This window comes from Agelaius phoeniceus, chromosome 3 (assembly GCF_051311805.1).
Source record: "Agelaius phoeniceus isolate bAgePho1 chromosome 3, bAgePho1.hap1, whole genome shotgun sequence".
Taxonomy (NCBI): Eukaryota; Metazoa; Chordata; class Aves; order Passeriformes; family Icteridae; genus Agelaius; species Agelaius phoeniceus.
The window spans coordinates 28,045,494-28,068,375 of NC_135267.1; the positions used below are offsets into that span (position 1 = coordinate 28,045,494).

Consider the following 22,882-nt stretch of genomic DNA (forward strand, 5'->3'; position numbering starts at 1 on the left):
GAACCCTCCCTGCTAATGAGGGTGCAGGTTGCTACCACTGAACATGACCATCTTCTCCATGAACATCCTTGATTAGATACTGTTTAGTTGTTGTAATCTATTTCTGGCCTAACTTATATGCTAACAATTGGAACTTTCTTTTCTTAATTATAAGACAAAAAAATAAAGTTAAATCTTAACTGAAGACAAAATGAGTTTGAGCACTGTCTGAAATAGGGACACTTTACTCATTTAAGCCCCTCAGTAAGCACAAGGTCAATTTACTTTTTCAACAGAGACACATGCACAAACATAAACTCACCATCTCCACATAAGAAAAAAAAATACTACTATGAATGTCAAAACAGCCCATGAACTCCTTTTACCCATGTCTCAGGATATAAAAATTTTGACAATATGGGGAGCCTAAGTCCTAATAACACAATTTTAAATAAAGTGGAAGTTTCACTGTTCTATATCAAGGGTTGCTTAGTTGTTTTCTTTTAGCTTGGCCAAAAAGGAAGAAAAAAGTCTAATGCACAGCAAGTAATGGAAGCAAGCACAGTGATTCTAACCACTGAGCCACAAACCATACAGGGAGTCATGAGAAAAGTCACTTGGCAGTAACAGTCATTCTTCAAATAGAAAATTATCAAGAGTTTGTTTTGGTTTTTTTTCCCTCCTCCAGGCATAGCAGACAAAGTTATTCAATTCTAAGATGTCACTGCCATTAAAAATGATTGATCATTGTGATGACTAATTAACATTTGGTAGGAAAGGTTCTTGACTTTTAGAAGTCGAGTGTATCAGTCTCTGACAAGCACACAGTAGTCAAAATGTTGTCTTTTGAAACAGAGGGTTTCTCCTTTGAAATAGAGGTTTCTCAAGGAAGGTACTATAGTTCATGTTCTAAGTCCAGACCCCCCTTGTCCTCTACAGAGAGGACCACAAAGCTGCTGTCAATCATAAAGAACCAGTCAAACTTTCCTTAGTTTAATTAGAGGTATCACTCTAATCACAGAAAGTAACTGTAAAAACACAGAAAGAAAACAAATCCATGATTACCATCTTAGTAGTTTGTGGATATCGGGCATGGCTCTTTTCTCCAACAAGCCTTTGCCATTAAAAAAGTCAAAGAAATGAGAAGGAAGGTATAAGCTTACTGGAGTCTCAGCTTTCATCTGGGCCCGCAACTTCTCTCTCATTTCTTTCTCATTGAATTTGGCACTTCTTTTTACATAGACTCCTCCATGCTATCAGAGAGAAAAAAAAAGGGGAAAGCATTAAATATTTAAGTAGTTTAAAGTAGAATAGCTGACAGAAGAACAAACAAGAGACAATGACAAGTCATCTTTATGACTCACGCTGCAAATTGCCTACAAGAGTTTCTCTTATCGCAAAAACATGTGAAACTAATTTTACATTTGCATATACTTCAGCTCACAAAATCCGTTTAAATAAAAATCAGATATAAAACCCCCCAATGCATTAGACACTTGAAGTGTCTTGTTTAAAGGTGCTAAGTGATTAACTAGAAGATGGCATTAGAAGTCACCCCAGGGTATTTATTCCTGGCAATGCTGACATGCAGCTTCATTTGTGTATCAAGGCAAAATCACAGAACTGAAGTTACTCACATGCAAGTACTTACAGGTCAATGCTTGCAATTCTATGTGCCCTCTCTTAAATAGTAACTAATGCAAATACTGGAAATGCAAGTATCATACTTCTACATACATACTTCAAAATTTATCAATAGCACAAAAGTAACCAGCATAGTTTTTGAAAACCTCCATGCATTTTACTAGAGAACCAGACTTTTAATAAAGAAGTTATATACCAAGAAAATAATTAAATAAGTAAACCAAAATCTTCACAAAGCAAAGAATTTTGTAGAAGTATTTTTACTGAAAATTGTTATAAAAAGTAAAACTATGTCCTGGAAGAGATTAATTTTATAACTTGTTGCACACAATTTATCACAAAATTTCATTTAAAGTACACACAAAGAAAAATTTGCCCTATCATTTCCCTCTTCCACCACGTTGTTTTATCTACAGAGAAAGAGTATGTAAACAAACATGCACCAACTATGAACTACTGATACAATGAAGTCTGGAAAAAACATGATTAGCTTCCAAATAACAGAATTTCAGGTTTAAGGTACATTGTTTTCATGGGTTTTCTGACTGACTCCATAACTTGGTAATACCCTTTTCTGTTCACCATGACAATTGGTATTGGGATTTGTCAGACAACTTCTGTTCATTTATGGTTTTGCATGCTCTTAACAGAAAGATGACAGCAAGATTAAAACTACTAAGAGCTGAGCCTCACTCAAATACCTGATCTCATGAAAAGATACAGTACATGGTAGAAACAGGACTGGTGGCTGTATGCAGAGCTGTGTCCCTGGCATGGACAGGAATAAAATTGGAAAGGTTAGGAGGAGGAAGGCAGAAGAAGGGGTCATGCAAAGTGCTTTCAGCATTCGCTTTTCATGGTGTGGAGAGATGGCTGCTTAGCTAGTGGTGTTGGATGTGACTTTTGAGTTGTTCTTCAAAGACTGTAGTGACAGGGAACAGAAAGCCAATGACACATTAGCTGCATACTAAATATTCTGTCTTAACTTTATCATCTGTGGTTCCCTCCCAAGGTGAAGTAGGCAGCTCTAACACTCAGCTCTGCTGCTGTGACTGGCAGGGGACCAAAACCATGAACAGAATTCCCCAGCTCACTGAGCTTGGCTGTGGCACGGTGTTGGGACCATCCCACAAGCAGTTTAACAGTTTCAGACAGAAAGCAGCATGAACACAAAAACGTTTCTTCAGCTGTGTAGCAAACAGAGAGCCTTGTTATCTCCACACTCCACATGTAAGACCATTTTCAAGATCTGACACTATTAAAGGGAAACAGAAGTCTGAAGCAGACTTAAGTCCAGCTGTATTCTGACACCCAACACAATCACCCCTTCCAGGAAGGGCAAACTCAGTTCAGTATGGGAAAAATTCATCTACTACATAAGACTTCCATGTAATAGGTAGGTCATCATTCTCTGTGAGCTCAGCTAGGTCAAGCCTTGATAAATGAGTGAAACCTGGAATTGAGGCGTTCCCTTACCATCAAATTACTAATCAGTTGCAGTAAACTGGAAAAATACTGAACCAACTTTTCCTTGTTTGATTTGTCCACTTGGACAAATGAAGTTACTATTGGACTTTTTGGTCAGGGACACACACCATGACACCAAAGATAGATGTGGTGCTGCATGTCAGACATTTTAATGCTCAGAAATAGATTTGCACTTCTCAAGTAAATGAGCACAGAGTCATGTAACATAAGAACAGACTAAGTATCACAAGATCAGCGTTCCCTGCATTCACTCCAGCTCCTCCACCGTGGCAGGTCCCCATGGCTCAGGGGTACAAAGCTAAAGACAGGCAGGATATGTGGCTAAAACTCGGGAACAGCCAAAAGGGTACACAAGCTGATGCTGGATAACAGAAAAGATAAAGACATACTCTCTATGACAGAAAGTCAAGATAACTGTGGGGTATCAAAAATACTTTTCAAAATTACATCCCAGCCTCATCAGGGATATAAGATAAATAGGAATGAACTGGATAGTATAAGCAAATAGGAGTGATGGGATGAATTGGTAGAAAATGATAGGGACAAAAAAAAAAAATTCAGATCCACGCAAAAATAATAAAGACAGCTTTAGGAAAAGAAAATTATTCTATTTAATAAATCAGACTTGGAACATAATAGGTTAATTTAAGTGTTTCTTTTCTTTCCTTGCTATTAGATAGCTGCCTCAAAAAAGAATGCTAGCTATGTGATTGTATACAGCTCAAATTCCCCAACTTGTATTGCATTTCCTTTTCAGTAAGAGATCAAATATATGAACGCTCTTCAAAACAGATTTCTGGAAGTACTGTTTTTAAGGTTATAATTTTTTTCCGCTGTACTTTAAAAGCCCCTCTCTCAGTCAACAATGGATTGTGTTTACAAATATACTTCCTTTGTGCCTGAATTTTGCTCTCCTGGACATCCAGACCACGTTTATTTCCAAACAGGATGTTTACCTGAGGAAGGGAATATGAATTCCGTAAGCATGGCGTAATTATGTGGCTCTGGAAACTTTTAGTGGAGTGTAAGTGACATCACTGACAGAACATCAACAGGAAGGGCAGGAAGTGTTTTATGTTTTTGCACTGTTTGGTGTGATAAAAACAATAAAAATACCTATTAGCTTGCACTGCAGGCCTTCTGCATCCCGTCTCAGTCATTTAGCCATATATGCATCACCACTGCCTGTCAATTGTGTCACTGATTTAAATATATATATAAATGTATATATAATCACTCCCCACTAAATCTTGCAGAAGTTTTATTTTTTGAGGAGTCCAAATCTGAATAGATTTTATTTAATATATACATGTTTTGATTAAAAATGTAGGTAACATTCAGATTAATTTCCACAGGAACCTCCTTTTAACAGTCAATATACAGCTCAGGAAACTGAGCACCGGATATGCCACATAGCAAAAGTAATTTTCCAAAATCTTGAAAAAAATAATTTCCGGAAATCTAGTGATAGTGGATGGAATATATATCCTGTTTGTATTTCAATTAAAGCAGACTTAAATCACCACCACTGTAATGACTAAAGGCAAGGACAAAGCCTAATTCCATGCAGCAGATCAGTCACTTTGGTGGACAAAAAATGTAAAGAAGCGTTAAGGGCAAGCATTAGACAATTGAGAATTCAATTTTCTCCTTTTGCATACCCTTAGTGAGGTATGACAGGGTCTGACAGTTTGTAGTTATTAAGGGGACAGGGACAGCAGACCTACCAATAAAAGAAATTGTGAACAGTTTTCTCATTTTCTCTGCAGCATACACTTCTCTAAACATACCAATTTTACCAGAAACTATGGCAATCACCCATGCTCCAGCCTAGATCTATAGCCTGCTCACTAAAGTGCTCATTCAAAAGACAACAAAGATTTTCAACCATCAAGCTGAAGACATTGGATGTGCTGCAAAGATGAGGGAAAGGGTAAATCCTCCTATTTGGACATACACCTGTAGTTGCCTACTCTTCAAACACTCCTTTACAAATTAGTATGTTGTTCCAATCATATCCAACATAATATTTTTCTCAATGTTCTCCACCTTCTTGCCCTCTTGGACAGAGCTGACAGTAAATTCAATCAAACTGTCTAATTCTATTAGAAATATTTTCCTAAGCATGTGGGGGTTTAGTTTTGTTTTGGTTGGGATTTGGGGTTTTTGTCTGTGTGTTTGTTTGTTTTGTTGTTTTGTTTTGGTTGGTTTGGTTTTTTTTCTTAATTTTTTTGCCTGGGCAATGGGGTGAGGGACAGAAAGCAGATTAATATTCAGAGAACACATGAAGAGAAAAGGCAAAAGACAAAGGAGAGAAATCTTATTGAATAAGCACTTTGGAACCACTACCCAAAACTCTATGTATTTCTATTCTAATAACTAAGCACCCATCTAAACCCTGAGATAAGTATCATGAAGCCATTTCTGCTCACCTAGAAAAAGGACAGTACTTCCAAACCCATCCACCTCTACATTTTATTTTGTTTCACATAGAAATAGTTCTGCTTTCAGAAAAAGCAAAGAACAGACATGACAGATTCACAGAGGATTTTAGGGAAGCAAGCCATCTACACTGTTCTCCACCATTTTAGACTGAATATCATATCCACTCAGTATGTTGGCTGCTCAGTGACCATGGCCCACTGTTTCTCAGTAATTGTAGAAAATTGAGTCACATCAGGTTGAGCTCTTAGACTAGAAAGAACAAAAGGAATATTATGCAGAAAGAGAAGAAAGAAAAAGGTAGGAATACTGTTAGACTCAGGTTTTTGCATAATTGAAGTCCAAAATAACCATCAACATTTTCACGGACGTGGGATCTGCCTTTCCTCCACACTACACTAAAATCCAATTTCTCTCTTTTATATTGGCTGAAACCTAAACAACTGAAAAACAAAGAAGTACATCAAACAGTAATGCCAATTTCCTTCCAATTTGTAGCATGATGAGTCTGTTTACACCTGCTAACCTTCTGAGAGCATGACTACAAACTGGAGTTTTAGATTGTAAAAAGAACAAAGTTTTAGAATTTTCTGAAATATTTAGAATATTCTGAAATACTCCTAATAGACTCCACAGTTTTAATTCTATTATAAGTATTCATTTAGAAAAGTAAACTGAATTTTTAGTAACTCTTTCTCAACATAGATACACATCTAACTACGCTGAGTGAAGCCAGTTGTTTTCATGTTCAAATAATTGAATGCCAGCTCAGAACCACACCTTCACAGCATGCATGGAAAACAGGGAGAAAGTACATCTTGGATGTTTGACTCACAAACAGCAAGGAAAGAGTGAAGGCTCACCTGTGAAAAGTACCACCCGTAGAGTGGAAGCCATTTTAAGCCATCCTTCAGGACATAGCGGACGTGCCCCAGAGCGTTCTGCCTGATGGCCAGCATGTCCGCGATAATCCAATCAACTGCAACGACAGAAGCCCAAAGCAATCAGCTAAATTACCTCCTAATTGCCACTGATGAAACTAAAAGTACATGTTGTATGCATAAATGTCATTAAAGGTTTCTGAACTAGAAGTTCTTGCTTGTTAGGGCAAGCCTGGAAAGAGACACAGTAAACAGACAAGCAGATTTTTAAAATCTATGAAAGTGTTAAGCAAAAGAAATACAAACCTGTACATTGATGATTTGATAAATATATTACATTTTCTTTATTTTTTGGCAAATCCCCGTAGATAATTACCTAAAAAAAATTAAAAAATATGCAGTATTACTTTATAATTTACTTTCATTGCATTAGGCAGTGAGATCCAATGCAGTAATAGGCTTTTTACTATGAAAACTGTCAGCAAGTTAGCATCATTAACAGACAAACACCCTATCACTACATCAGTACACCACACAGACAACTGTCTTATCAACAAAGCTATAAATATTAATTAATGATGGCTTAAGAAACTTATTCTGTTCTTGTGCCATAGCCCCAGAACTGGATCCATGGAATGTGACCTTCAGCCACAAGCTCCCTACATTAATATAATTGAAGTTAATAAGGAATCACAGACATGTACAAAATAATCATTTAATTTATAGATCTAATGAAAAAGACATGCTTTATCCAGACACCTGCTATCATTCAACCTAAAATGGTAAATTTTCCTGGATTAGATCAAGAACAAAATCTCAACCATTTGCCATTATTTTAACCATCAAGTGTGAACAAAAAAACCATGAGGTTAAGGGGTGCCTTCAAATTAGTCTATGGCTTCCAAACAGCAGTTTTTTTAATATGTTTTTCCTCTGCTACATTAAAGACACACTTCCACCTTGTAGTGTCTCACGCCTGAAAGGCACTGGTCTTCAAGTGAAATAATCTTCTGAGAGCATGACTACAAAACAAGATTCTGATGCTAGAATCTTGGTCACCCTTTTAAAATGGGTTCATTCAATTAATTAATTTCTCATTTTATATTTGAAAATAATTTAAATTCTGAACTGAAGAAACAATTCAGCTATTCAATTACCTTTAATAAACATTTTCATTACTTAAGGAAGCATAGTTTTTCTAAGCAGTACATTCTAGGTAGGCTTTCACCATTGTTCTGCCAATGGACATACTCCTTGTCTCTAGAAGTTGGCTGCATCAGACATACATGCTACTTTGAAATTATTCCATTTACCAAAAAAGCTAAGTGCTATATGGAAGGTTTACCCATTTATTTTCATCACTTCCCTAGTCTGGGCAAAACTGGAATTTCATCAGGAAGAACTAACATTGATCTCTTAATCGGTATAATTTAGTATGCCAAGTCTCATATTGATCCTTACAGGAGGTCTCTACCAGCATCTCTGGGAACTGTGTCCATCTCTCAGGTAACCTATGATACTGCATGGCTAATGTCTCCTATTGTTAACTTTAGGCAAAAACCCCACAAAACCACTGTATGTTTCACATTCCTGCTGTTTCTTCTTTGAAAATACAACCACATTGTTGATCAAGTTTTGTTTTTTTGAAAGCCAAAACCAGATATTGGTGAACTGAGATATTCAGTTAATATGTGAACAAGAGATCATTCAACATAGAGTAAAAGAGGATATAACTTGAATTATTTTTTCCAAAAATGAAAAAGAAAAGGCATGCCAAATAAATTCTAACTGAACAATATCTGTAACAAGTCAGTGGACAAGTATATTCTGAACAGTATCTGAGAAATTTGAACAAGATTCTGCTATAGGAGTAGTCCTCTCATTGAAGTACCAGAATTTATAACCTTACTGCTGACACTAAGTACCACTCACAGTTTAGAGCAAGGTAGCCGTCTAAGGGTTGACCTTACAGTTCAGGTGCACAAATTCCTCTGAAATAAATGTTCCTAGTCTTACTTATAGAGTTAAAACTTCATTTTACAAGTGTACACTTTCCTAGCACTGTAATGCACAATGTCCATAAATTCTGTTTTCTTTAATTTCAAGTTAAGACTCCACTATGCAGTTTCTGGCAAAGAGAATTTTAGAGTAAGAGAGAAGGCCCAATACAACAAATCATTAAACCAGAAGGTCTTGAATGTTATTTGAGCTTTTCTAAAATGTAGAGAAAAACTAAGAACAAGAGGAAAACAAAACTTGCCCTTGACCCCAAGAGCTGCCCCACACAAGAAACAGGGTTTGAAATACACAATTTATAACTTCAACTTGTAAATATTTCCACTTTAATGTACCAAGTGAAAATCTCAGTGCAATCAGACCCACAATTTAAAGCACTCACTTTGGACTATCACATGGGTAAAAACAAATATAAAGGATCATTCCCATAAAAAAATACATATGCCGGTGTCCGCCAAATATAACAGTTAATCTGCGTAATTTTTTATTTCAGTAAGATTGGATCTAGTTCACTTTTTAACCTCAGAGGAACACCCACTCACTGTTCCTGTAAACAACTTCTATGCACAACATTATGGCTTACCCTAAGGGTTAGATGTGTTTACATGTAATGGACCAAAATCTTTTAATCGTGATAAAACACACAGCCAAACTGTTGTACAGAACTAACAAAGAAAAAAAAGTCTTATTTATATTAGTTCTCATTAAACACACAAAAACTGGATGCTTAATTTCAAAGCAAATGTAAGAATGAGAAAATCTGAAAGCTCTGTGTTGCTTGCTCAGATGGCTCAGTCTAAGAGGATGCACCAGCTTTATCTGCAGCATCATCCACTTCAGCACCACCCATCTCACAGATCTCCAGGGAAGGCTTACACAGTTCATCAAAGGCCAGCAAACAGCAATTCACCTTAGACACTCTCAGTTAAAGAACTGAGATACAAACTTACAACTGTTACTACAAGTAGCTAAGAATGGCAGCTTCCAGCCGGCAGTCCCAGGAGACACCTACTCTGTGGGCACCCACGCAGCTCTCCCTCTGAGACCAAAGCATTTTTGCTTTATCAGGCTTCTGAAAATATTCACCATACACAACAGAAGTGTAACAGTTAAGAGCTTTGAATTCTACAGAATGCCCTTTTCCCTTTGAGATGGTGTCTGAGGAATTAATCTGCCTGCGTATAAGCAGAATAACCTATTCAGGACAAGACTTGAATTTCTGGCCATCTGATGTGTTTAGGTAAACCAGAGCACCTAATGTATATTATAGCTGCAGAAGGAAACAATACAGTACTCTTCTTCATGGCCTCCAGAAAACCTTGGACTCCCTGCTGTTTCTCTTAGCTAACTTTGCAGAATTCTTTGCTGTAGAGGCTGTGCAGCCTCTAACTCTTTCTCATTTTCCTGGTGCAGATGTTTGGGGGCCACAGTAAATTACAAAATCACAGGATATTCTGAGTTGGAAGGGACCTATAAGGATCCTCAAGTCCACCTCTTAAGTGAATGCCCATATGGGGATCAAACCCATACCTTGGTGCCTCTAGCCCTGTGCTCTAAGGCAGCACTTGAGTGACTCACCTGGGACAGCAGGGCAGAAACAGGAGTCCACACTGCCCACCTGTATTCAAGCCCCTTTGGATGTAACCTGAAGACATCAGAGTGGCTTAAAGACTCCCAGCCCTCCTCAGAGGAGCAGTGCTGCTCCAAGGATGCACAGAGCATCGGCAGGGCTGGTCTTGCCCCCTGCAGCCAGTGCCAGGGAAGCAGCACAGGACAGGCAGGACATGCTTGGGAGGCAATTTGAATTTTAGTATAGTGTTTCACATATTTCATGCATGGCTGTCCAGACACTACAGTATACATATATTCTACCTATCAGCTTAATGAACTGAAAAGTGCCCTGTCAGCCACAATGAAGCAAGTGAGGAACCTGTTCATTTAGAATAGAATCTGCTGTTAAAAAAAAGGCACAATGAAGTCAAGCAAAGAAAACAAGTCAATAGGGAGAGCAACACAGCAAGCCAAAGTAAGCAGACTTGAGGCAAAATGTTTAAAATGCAGATGTACAGTCTAACACTGCAAACATTACTTGTGTACACAACACTGAAATGTGTGCTTTTAGCCAGGTTTTGGTTGCTTAACAGTCCAGTTTGCAATAATTGGTAATACAATTAATGTTAATGTGGGCCTTTCACATCTGTTTACACAGCAGCACTGTCAAACTCAATACAGTGAGGTCTCAAATACAGGAAACTGGATGCTATTAGATCCCTTCTGTGGGAAGGCTGGTACCCAGCTTCCATGGATGCCACACACCAAGCTGTTCACAGGCTCAGCAGCCACAAGACACACCTCAGGGTGTCCTGTCCAGGTGAAGCTTTGATGGATTAGCAGGAAATGACAAGTAGTTCTGCTGGGAGAATGTACTAATTCAGTGATAGGCTGATCTAGGCATGCAAATGGGAGCTCCTGGGTGATCTGGTGACACCAGTTTCAGCTTCCCTACCAGACTGCTTTTTCCAGTGCAACATACTTAACTATGGCTGTGCTAATTGTGGTAGCTCGCGTAGCAATATGGAAGAGTTCTGCACGGCAGCCACACCCAAATAACCCATAATATGCACACGTTTTCACTGAAACAAAGTGGACACTCCTAATTTAGAGTTAAGAATTTTATTTCTTGCTTATGAAATCTTTACATACCAAAGAAACTTAAATAGATCATTTAATCACATCCTAGCACTATCAGCTCAGTAAACACTGCCGTGGAAAAAATAACTGTAGGTAAAAGTAATCATACTATTAGAAGATCTGCTTGCAGGTCAACTGGTGATCACATCAAAGTCCTAGCAAAGAGATTAACTTAATATTGTAATTGGATGTGGCTCATAATGGGAGCAGTTAAAAGCTGATCTGCAAGTAGATTTTCTGATAGTGTGACTTCTGCTTCAGCAGCATTAAGGCAATACAACTGGTTATTGCTGGTAAAAACTTGGGCCAACTCATCTGGTGTCTATCAGTCCATCAGCACACTCAGTCTTGGTTCCTCAGACTTCTTAACCCTCCTCCCTTCTCTATTCAAAGATACCAGATGGGAATTAAAGAATGATGTTCCCATCTTTGCTGTCACTTCAACAAAACTTACGTTCACTGGAGTACTTTGTGAAAGCAGAGCACTGTGTTCAGGAAAAACATCAGCTTCAAGCACAGGTAGTAGAAACTGGGAAGAGAGATAAAAGCAGGATAACAGGGGAAGAGCATTCCTTCCCTGTTCTGGAGAACAAGTCAAGACATCAACACTTAAAAAGGACCACACAGACTTCCTACTTAACTGTACTATCCTCACAAAATGCACCTCTCTCCACCTCACTATTTCTTCACGATTAATAACGGGGACTGTGTGCTCTTTGGGCCAAGAGCATCTCTGTTAGCTGGGCACTATACAACATGTCTACTAAAATAAATAGTATCCTAAATCATATTTCTCATCTGTTTGTTACAAACTCTGGATACAGTTTTCTGGTGAAAGGGTGGAGCTTGCATGACAAACCACCAAAACAACCAGCACTTCCCCGGTGCTAGCTGACCTCTGCAGCCCTGCTGCGGGCATCAAAAACCTGCCTCATGTCTCAAGTCCTTTGAGCTCCCAGAGAAAGCACCTCAGACCAGAGAATCTATTTACCCTGCTTGACTAGAAGCAGGCTCAAGACAGGATACAGACAGGGAATCTGTACTTGGGGCTGACACATTTCTCAGGTTTTCAGCTGTCTTACTATATGAATTTTAAATGTTTATATTTCTTCATAGAAAACAAAGAAGCACTTTTATTCGCATTTAACAGATACAGATTTCACTTGCCTACAGCATAAGGAATATGAATAGAACAGAAGAGGGAGGACTTTGATCTTATTAGTTGCATTTTCTCTAGATCTGAAAAAAAAAGTTAATAAATTTTCTAAAAATACCTTTAGGACACATAGCTTTAAGGTAACAATCATACTATTGCTACATGTCATAACCTCTTTAGGGGCTATCTGCTCAACACAGAATTGCACAAGTCTGAAGTCTGCTGCTCAGACAGCTCTAGCAAGCTCAGCAGCAAGCCATAAAATCACAAAGCAATCCATTTTATTGAAGCAGAGTTCATTCAAGCATTCTGCAGCTATGTATTTTGCTGGGGTTCAGTGGGAAAAAAACCTTGCTAAGAGATTAAACTGTGGAGAATGTTGAAAAGATTCCTATATGTAATGTAATTCAATTTTAAAAAATACATTTGTGACTTGATTCAACGAGAGAGCATAGATCTTTAGAAAATACACTTACTGTCATTTAATTTCCTTTTTGTAAAAAAATTATAGTAGCAACTTATTTAGACTAAGTAGGACTAAATCATACCATCAGATGTTAAATTTGAAGCCTGTACATTCTTATTTTCATACTAGCTTTTAGCCTTATGGTTTAAATTGACAAACTTTTATGAGTGGTTGGTTATACTTCATTCCATGTACTAGATACATGTATAAAAGTCACTTTGTTCTGATGCTGACTGTAAAGGCTTTACAGATTATGAGCTGAAATAAAGATAATTGTCCCCTGTACTCCTTAGTTCTCTGATGAATCCTTAACAAAATTTTTAAAAAGCATCTGTATATCTTAAATGTTCCAGTCTTGATAACAGGATAACCCCCAAGATTTGCCATGATTTTAAGATTCTGATATCTAAAGTCTGAAAAAAATCCTATTTTCAGTGCCCAAATAATTTACAGATATTTCTCCAAATTACTTGCTTTTGGTTACAGTACAGTTCAATGGCACAAATCCACCATTACAATGAGTGACCACCTGGGAAAAATCAAAATTAGAGTACCTAACTTTCATCATAAATCAGCAGTAATGGAATTTTAAAAATAATAACTACCTATACTTCAGACATATTTGAAAGGTAATTATTTATATGACGAAATTTCAACAGGAGTATTTTTCTGAACATTTGGCATTTTGGTATTATATAAAACCTGAACATGTCTTCTACTACAAGAGTAGCAGTAAGTATTGCACCTGTTTCAATAAGAGAAAGTCTCCTTTATAAGCCTTTTGCATCTCTGGAGACTTCTTCATGTACATTTCAGTAATTTCCTTAAAAGAAGGGCAAAAGTGACCCACAGCAAATGTAGCCATTGTTACTTTATTACACTTCTGTAGTGGAAAATATGTAACATCCATTTAAGCTCACTCGGGAAATACCCTTTGCCCACCGCACAAGAGCAGGAAACCTTGTGGCAGTTTGCAGTGTTTCCTCCAGCCATAGCTCTTTGTAACAGGAACTTGGCTTTTAAATGCATTGGATTCTACAGAGGAGTTGTTTGCATCTCTACTTGTAATATTGTTACAAGTGCTTGTAGCAAGTAGAGACTGAAAGCTGCTGGGAAGCTCTCGGTGAGTTGAATGAATGAGGATGATTATGAAACCTCTCTAGTCCCTGCTTGTGATTGTGGAATAGGATTTCTGAAAGCTTCTCCACACATCCTCAGTAGGTATTTAGAATTTAGGCACTCTGGACTTTCACAGTAAGGCAAAGGAATCACTGCACAGAATAAGAATGCGTAGGGAGATACCTGCAACAATTCTGCCTCCAGAATTGAGCCCAGTAAACTGATCAGCCTCAAAAACCCCCACATTAAAATCACTCTCATCTATCTGCTCACCACCAGAGCATGTGAAGGAGCCAGTTCACCTGCAGCTTGCTCGGAACTATGTACTGTTTGCTTACTCAAAAAGAAACATGCATGCCCCCAGACTCCCATGCAGCCCTATGAAATGGAACAAAGTAACTCTTTGAGGCAAGCCACAAATTCACCAGGTAAAATTATTTCAACTACCACAATACAGGTTCAAAGCAGTCCAAACTAATATTATTTTAATATCTAGTCATGAACTAAAAAACAAAATTTGACCAAATAATGCATAGTTTATTTTACATTTAAAAAAATCAAACTAGCATAAATGCTATTTCCTACTCCCACAGACGATCTAGTTGTAACAGAGAAGATGACAAGTAGTATATGACAGAAAAGAAATGAACAAAAGAAAATAATTTCCCTGGCATTTTATACAAATCCCTTCATAGCATTCAAACTGATAGAAGAGAGATTAAAGAGTGTTTTTCCCCTGAGAAGATATGCTTCCTCATAACTGTAATGTCAAAATCCCTGACATCTGAGCCTACTTTATCTAGCACAACTAAGACTGAAAAAAAGAATACTCCACCTGCAAGCCTATGGCAAAAAGTTTGAAATAAGTGCACACAAATGTTTAACTATGAACAGAATCTTCTGTTAGCAAGAACAGTGTCTGATGGTAGAGTACCAGGAGAAAAAACATCTAAATTAACAATCATCCTTACATAAAGTATCTGGACATATTATGTAAGCAGAAGTAAAGGGCATGGAAGAGCACTGTAAAACTCCACAGCCCAGCATCTACCAGAACACAGCTAAACACAAAAAGAGTATAGTGTATAAAACTAATGCTGGCTAAGAAAATATCAATAAATATCACTTTTATTTTCAAATGTAACAAATTATGCGAAGTCAGGACAAATTTAATGAAAAATCCACATACCAAAAATACTAAGATATTAAAAATTAAATTTTTAAAACCAAACTATAAGATTGCAAAACTTACTGGTCAAATACTTGGAATCAGAATTTGTAAGAGCACTCAAACTTGCTCTTTGACTCCTTAGCTTTTCCTACCTGACACATACTTTCTAATATTTTCATAAGTACATGCAGCTAACTTAAAAATGTAAACACACATTTTTTAAATTGTGGACTGAGACAGATTCAGTTGTGACTTGCCATTTATGAAACACATGCTAGGCAAATCTCCACACAAAGCTACTAGTTTATGAACCCAAACAGCAGTTTTGGTTCAGGTAGCTGATATTTGATTTCTAAAAATGCTAACTAGACCTCAGTTTTTATTTATTTTATTTTTCATATATCAGGCAGTAAGTGGAGGATGATCAGGACCAGCACTGAATGCAGAACCTCTCCATCCCAAATTCCTTCCAGATTGCCCCAAAGCCAGATCTGCAACAGACTGGAACTCTCAATGGTATATTGTTGAACAAGAGTCCTGAAGGACACCACTTTCACCTTCAGATCTACAGTCAAAGGCACAGAATAAAAATGAAGATATATGCAAATATTTGGTCTGCAATATCTAAAACAGAAAGAGCACAAAGTTAACACACCTAATCTATTTTTGCTACCTCATAACACAGTTGAACGTAAGAGTCTAAAATTAGGCATGCATCTCAATTTGAGAGCTGCATCCCTCAGGCTTAGCAGGTATCACTTAATTTCTGTTCTAATAACACAGAGAACTTAGCTGTGTACTACAAAAGACATATATGCCTGGAAACAGCTGTACACTGAAATCTCTAATGAAATGAAGCAGGGTAAACTTTCTTAATGGAGCCAGAAAAATTTCATCACAGCAGAAAAATTTCACTGGGCTTCTTTCAAAAGTTTATCACACAAACATGATATGCTTCCCTACCTTCTCCTAGTTTCTTTTCAGTCTTTGCATTGCACCAGTCCCCACATTTCTATCACTTCCCCAAGACCTTTACTTCATTATTTCCACCATCGCAATTAAGTTACAAGCATGATTATTTTAACCTCTCAACACACCTCACAAGAACTAACACTGTTTCACAAAGCAGCAATGTAAGCAGGTACTAACTGGGGTTACTGCAACAAGCTACACGAACGAGGAAAGCTCGAGCCCTCAGAGGCCACTCAGCTCCAACCTGAGCTTAGAGGTTTGCCTTGATGGCAGCTCTGCACATTCCTGCTCAGCTCCCACACCATTCCAGAATCCTCCCACTCCTGAGCACAGGCAGGAGAGCTCAGGAAACTCAAGAGCAGGCTCATACACCCAGGCTCATGCCAAAATGCAACTGCCAGCACTTTCCTTCCAAACACAACTGAAGAAGGGTGAAAAGTTCTGTTTCCTTTGGACTTTCTGGTTATGCCACTTGCCTGGGAAATGGGTTCTCATCTAAAGAGAAGCCAAACCCTGTCACTCACATCTACCGACAGGAAGCAGTCAGAAACCAAACCTTCACCCTGCCATGCCTGGTTATGATGCCTCCCCCAGCTCAGAGAGGGAAGAACCAGGTTCCTAAGAGATGACAAACTACCCCACCAACAGCAACCAAAGCACCTCCTTGTATGCTGCAACTTGGCTGTCAAACTTGCACTGCCTCTTGCCTTCGCACTTCCACCTTGGACCCTCAAGAATTACCTGTTGGACAGCTGAACAGCTTCAATAGGAAAAGCAAGACGTAAGTAAAGATTATCTTGTCTGGGAAGGTTGCTGACCTGGGAACAGAGATGGGCACAGACACTCACTTGCATTGCAAATTGGTCAACAAGGCTCCAAGGCTAAGCATCCATCCAAATCTCAGACACCAAGCTCTCCTCACACGTTTCCTAGGAAGCCAAGGTATGAAAAAGATCCCAGGTTCTACTCCACTGGAAAGTATTGTCAAGAGTTCTGCAGTACATTTGCTCCACAAAGTTTTACTTTGCTCTAAACCTAAGTGGTTTTCAACCCTACTGAGACACAGCAAGTCCAAGCTTCAATATCAATCCAGGAAGCACTTCACACTGTTGAATAAGCATCTCTTGTATTTTAAAAAATAATTGTTTAGCTCTAGTAAACAACACCGAGGTATTATCTGATTCTTACAGCCCTTCCAGAGTCCTGTAAAGACAACAAAACCCAGAATTTCGTAATGTCTTTAATAAAAACACCGCTTCCAAAAAATTCTATTCATCAGGAAGTGGGGGTAGAGAACACAGCAGATACAAGTGCTGAACAAAATCCTTGAGCATTAATTCAATTATGGATTTCATTCAATTGTCAAAACCTTTCAGATGAAAATGATCCTTTAGGAAGCAGTCTGAGTGATGATTTCTTTATTATTTCTTCACCAGCATTCAGTACAAAATATCAAACACAATTACAACAAAAAAAGTTGAAGAACATTTAGTCCTCATCTGATCTGAAACATGTGCACAATCACAATAGGCATTAATTTCATCACTCTGACAGCAACTGGGATAAGACGCTCAGGGTCAGAGAGAGATGAGAGCATTTATCATATTGAATTACCAGTCCTTTCAGCCCTTCAACCGTTCTAATCACACACATATTTGCAGCCATCCTGGTTTTCACATTCTATAGCAAGATTCAACTGTTTATAGCCTGTTTGAAATGGAAGAGACCAGACTTCCCTGACACAGTAAAGAGAAAAGTAGTAACAAAACCACAGTTCATCAGCTCCTTGATGATTCAGAAACCTGGGGCCAAACCAACTATTGGCACCTGCAGATGGAAGTCCTCCAAAGTGCATGAATTCTACCTGCTTGTACCAGGGACTGCTCTAACCATCACTGATAAAATTAACATCCTTTGCTCTCTGAGACTCTCTTTACATAAAATCCTTTTCACTTTATACAATATTCCTCCTAGAAAACAGTACTGTAGGGCACCTGCCTCTTATGGCAGGATAGGCGAGAGGTAACACAGGGCCAAAGCAGGGACGTTCTCTCTGTGCCACTTTCCAATACCCCTTCTACACATTTCATTACTCTGAGAATATAATTCTAGAGATTATTGAGGAGCACTGTCACAAGGCCACAGATTAATTAATTTAATATATTTACAGCTGCTTAACAGACTTCATGGATGCCCACTAAACTGTAATTGCACTGACAAATTTACACAGTGTTATAGGATTTCACTTTATAGTCACACTGGCTTTGTCAAGTTTACCTCACAGCACTGGGATGTTGTTGTTGCTTTCTGTACTCTCAGTACTGGTTCTTCAGTCTTCTACTGCCAACTCTTGCATGACAGTCAGCAAAAAGAACTATTTTTGGCAATTCGTTAATGAATTCTAATATTATTGGAAAACCTAAACTGATGCCAAGGAAGCTTGAGTTCTCTCAGGCTTTGTAAAACAAAATTGTTTCAATGGAAAAAAAGAGTCTGACAAAAATTTAAAAAGAGAAAGTATTTACAACTAAATACTTTTTTACTTACCAAGTAAAAAACTTTTACAGTTACTTCATGAGCCACTCTCTAGGACCTAAAATATCCAGAGCTCACTGCAGTTGTAGCTCTGGAATTATTTTATATCTCAAGGCAAATACTTAAGAGAAAGACTAATATTTCAAGATTTTCTATCATGTAGATCAGCTTATCACCTTACTTAGTTACATTTCAAAACAGAGGAGTTTCCTATAAAGATAAAAAGCCTTCCTAGTATGAACTACAGTTTTTGTTTTTAAAGAATTTGTTAAGAACATCCAAGTCAAGAAGAACAAAGAAAAGAAGAAAAATACACTTGTGCATACAGCTGTTAGGGGGAGACAGATTTAGATACTTAATGGATTAACAGCAAATGATAGAGAGAAACATCACCTCTTGACAAATAAATAAATAGAAAACAAATATCACAATAGTATTTGAATAAAAATATAGTCATCCATGTTTATGATTGTAACCAACTCTACCTTATTAATACCCACTCACATTACTGGGAATTTTGGAAAATTATTTTAAGATCAGACACTTCAAATATCCACGACTGGTTCAGCATGTTCTTGTATTGAAAAACCACAAATACCTTAAGTGTAAAACCAAAGAATGCTAAACAGTACATAACATTAAAGACATTTTAAATACAGTAAGGCAGCAATAGTGCTAAAAGTCACTTAAGCATCTGTAGAATCCTAACGACTTGAGTGAGACTACAAGTTCCAGTATTCTGATGGATGAGGTTGTCTCCTATTTATTCAGGCACAAAAATAAACATCCCAACAATCTTCAATCGATTGAGTAAATTAATAGACTTGAAAGAGATGCAGAATTCCTCCCTGCCATGGCTCTTATGGTGCCTTAATGTTGGTGGAACCCTACAGCTGTCTTTATGAAGCTACTATTTTTGCTGGTTTATTGGAATTAAGTTTAATGATGCTACACTTCTGCATCTAATTTCATGCCTGAAGACAGCCCATCCACAGCAGGTCTCAGGTTACCATCCCAATCTCACACACTCAGGCACATGGTTAACTTTCCACTGTGAGTTTCAAGTTAAAACACGTGCAGCGTTCACTAGAGTAGGTCTAAAAAGACACCCCGTTTCTCTCCCTTAAACAAGTGGGGACTATCTTCCAGTTAAATGACACATGGATCTATAGCTCTTACCTCTCTACACATGTATTGTATTTTCCAAGCTTTTATTTACCTTCCAGTCATGGTTACTATTTTATTTATCTATGACACATGCCTCCTCCTCCACAGTTTCTTATCATTATTTGTTGCTTACTGTGACAAAGCATCTCTATTTCAATATTCTCCTAATTGATCTCCTGTTAGTGGCTTATAATTGATCATCACCATTTTTCTGTTTGTATGAAGTTAAACAATGCAATGAAACAGAGGCCAACAGATGATGGCTGCCTTGCTGTTTATTTTGGTTAGCATTTTCCTTTCTTTAATGTCACAGGCATTTTTTGGATAAAAGTTCTTTTTAAAAACTCTAAGTGTTTGGTACTGTCTGCACAGCAGTTGTAGGCAGCTTGAGTAGCTTTTTCATTACAATTTATACACTAATTTTTGGCTCTCATTCTTAGAATAGATCAAGTTAAACTTCTATACTACTACTTTCAGCACTTAATGACCAAAGTGTGTTACTACACATTAAAGTATCTGCACTAGAGACACTACATAAAAGAGAAGGCAGCTAAAACTATAAGTACCTGTGAACTACTGCTCCTTCTTCCTTTTTGGTTTTTTTTTTTTAGTATATCAAACACAACACAAGTTAGCTTATTTGGACAAGAGGTAAGGCAAAGCTACATAAATTACAAGATGAATCAAAACCTACCACCAAAAGAAGATCTTGCTCAGTTTTGTATCCGTTCTATTTACTCTGATGTCAAACTGCAACTCTTGTATCTTTAGCTGGCTTAGTGGGTTTCCCAAGAGTCATTATGAAAGCAAGGCCTACAACTGCACTCAAGAGTGGAAACTAGGGGAGATCCAGCCTGATTCTGAAAGAAATGCTTCATTACAGAGTGGAAAAAGGCCTCAGCCATGAATATGAGAAGACCTCATTTGTACGAGCTCTGTCACCTGTCAGCATATATTGCTATTCTCTGCTCTCAAGCACCTAAAGCTGACACTAGCCTCAAACAGCCTTCTGTATTTTTAAAATATTTTGAAGGTCACGTTTAGACACAGGAAGCACCTGTCATTTATTATTTTTAACATGCACAATTAAAAGTCTCCTTGCCTACTTTCCAAATTACAGACAAATACGTAACCTCTCAAACTCTGAGCACTTTGTGAGGTATTATCACCTGAATGCAAATACCCCTCTGATCATACAAGAGAGGCCTCCAATTTCAACTTATTAACCTGAAACCGAGATCCTGAATAACCACAATCCATGACTGATCCAAAATTTAAGGGCCAAAGAGTGACATGAGGCAGACTGCACAAAAACTAAAAATCTGTAATAAAGAAAAGATTACTTAATCTATTTATTAAAAACTCGTACGTGTATTATGTACAATTATAGCTGATGGCAGCTTTCTCATCTGCTGCCAATTTAATGCTACAGATGTGCAGCACAGGCCACAGGGGTTCAAAGTGTGAAAAGGCGGCTGCCATTCAAGTGCTGATAGAGCACGACCGGTGTCGCATCTCTTCCGTTTCCCGACCTGCAAAACGAACACAACACCAACACTCCGTGAAAAGCATCACCAGAGGAGCAGCGGCGGCTGCGGAACGAGGCGGATCCTCTGCGGTGCCGGGCCCAGGCCACGGCCGCACCTGCCCGCGGGCCCCACGGCGGCCGGCCCGGGGGACGAGTCCGGAGCCGGCACCACCGCCGGAGCCCCCCTGCCCTGCCCGGCCCAGCCGGCTCACCTGCACGCCCGTGTAGTTCTCGAAGAAGAAGAGAACCATGCTCTGGTAGATGGTGTACAGCCGGTCATCCACCTCGCGGTAGAAGCGGGCGGGCAGCACGGCGGAGAGCAAGCGCCAGGCGCCCCAGGCCAGCATGTAGGTGGGCGCCGTGCCCATCATGACGGCGGCGGGCAGCACGTAGCGCATGGAGTAGGTGTGCAGCACCAGCGACAGCAGCATCTTCCCGCTGCCCCCGGCCTCACCGGGACACCCACATGGGCGGCGCGCTCACACACAGCCCCGCAGCCCCGCCGCCCGCATCGCCCGCCGCGCCGGGCACACCCGCCAGGCGGCCGCGAAGCAGCAGCGGCGGCGGCGACCGCGGCCGGGAGGGACGGGGAGAGAACGCGGCGTGAGAGGACACCGGCTCACGGCTCCCGCAGCGCCGCTGCCGCCACCATCTTGCCCGGCGGAGGCGGAGCCGCGCCGCAGGAAGGCGGCCCCGGCCCCGGCGCTTCCGGGCGGGCGGGAGGGGCCGAGCTGGCGCCGGGCCGGGCCCGGGACCGGCCCTGAGAGCAGCCCCCGGCCTGGGGCACCGGCTCTGTCCGCGTCCCCCCCACCCCTCCCGGCCGCATCCCTATCGCTCCCCATCCAGAACCGGCAGTAGTGGGGGCCGGGCTGCTCGGCTCCGTGCAAAACGAGACACACGTGTTTATAACTGATGAGCTTAGTTTGTATTAATTATATCTTAGCATAGGTTCCAAGAAAATTTAGTCCTTTTTCCTGGCCGTCCCCCGCCCCCTCCCCACCCTCGCACTTTCGGCCTGTGAGTCCAAAGCGGAGCAGTAAAGTGCAGCTCTCCCTTTGCCAGCTCCAGGCGCAGCGATGCTCAGGGTTTAGGAGGCATTTCACGTGCCTCGCACTAGCAGGCAGCTGCCTGCCTCGCCTCGCTTCTCTCACCCTCGGTCTCTGCCCCCCAATACCCTGTTGGCAGCAGAAGCCAGAGGCACCATCTGCTTTTGAAGAAAACGCAAGAGGTCTTGCAGAAAACAGTCGAATAACCTTCCCAGAAGAAATTGCTTATTGAGCTCTAGGCTGTAGTGAAGTGTTTATTCCTTGTCTCTAAAAAATAAAGTTATATCCTGAAGCTTGTGGAGCTCTCACTGTTTTGAAAGAAGTGGGTGTGCAATACGTTCTGCTAAGATCTGCTTCCTTTGCCAGGTTTTAACTGGGACAAGCTTTGTCCTTTGCTGTTGTTGACCTCCTGCTAGTTGGTTTTTAGTGTGCATTGAAAATGGCATCCTTCAGTTCATTAGTCTTAGGTATAAAAAGACATGTCTTTACCAGTTTTAAAATGTTTCATTTTTATTCCTTTGTATGTTTTTCGCCATATTACAAAGATGGCCTGTATTTTCCTTGGTGTATTTTACATTACA

At 39.5% G+C, this 22,882-nt stretch overlaps 1 protein-coding gene across 1 annotated transcript in view; it reads right to left on the reverse strand.

Moving 5' to 3' along the window:
* Positions 1-21,944, reverse strand: part of AGPAT5 (1-acylglycerol-3-phosphate O-acyltransferase 5) — a 54,515-nt gene extending 32,571 nt beyond the window's left edge. Inside the window, exons 1-4 of the mRNA XM_054629090.2 lie at positions 21,468-21,944; positions 6,741-6,810; positions 6,417-6,532; positions 1,143-1,232 (exon numbers count right to left, since the gene is read on the reverse strand). Coding sequence (XP_054485065.1) covers positions 1,143-1,232; positions 6,417-6,532; positions 6,741-6,810; positions 21,468-21,686 — 495 coding nt within the window. The 5' untranslated portion in view covers positions 21,687-21,944. The remainder of the gene's footprint in view (positions 1-1,142; positions 1,233-6,416; positions 6,533-6,740; positions 6,811-21,467) is intronic.
* Between the last annotated feature and the right edge of the window lie 938 nt (positions 21,945-22,882).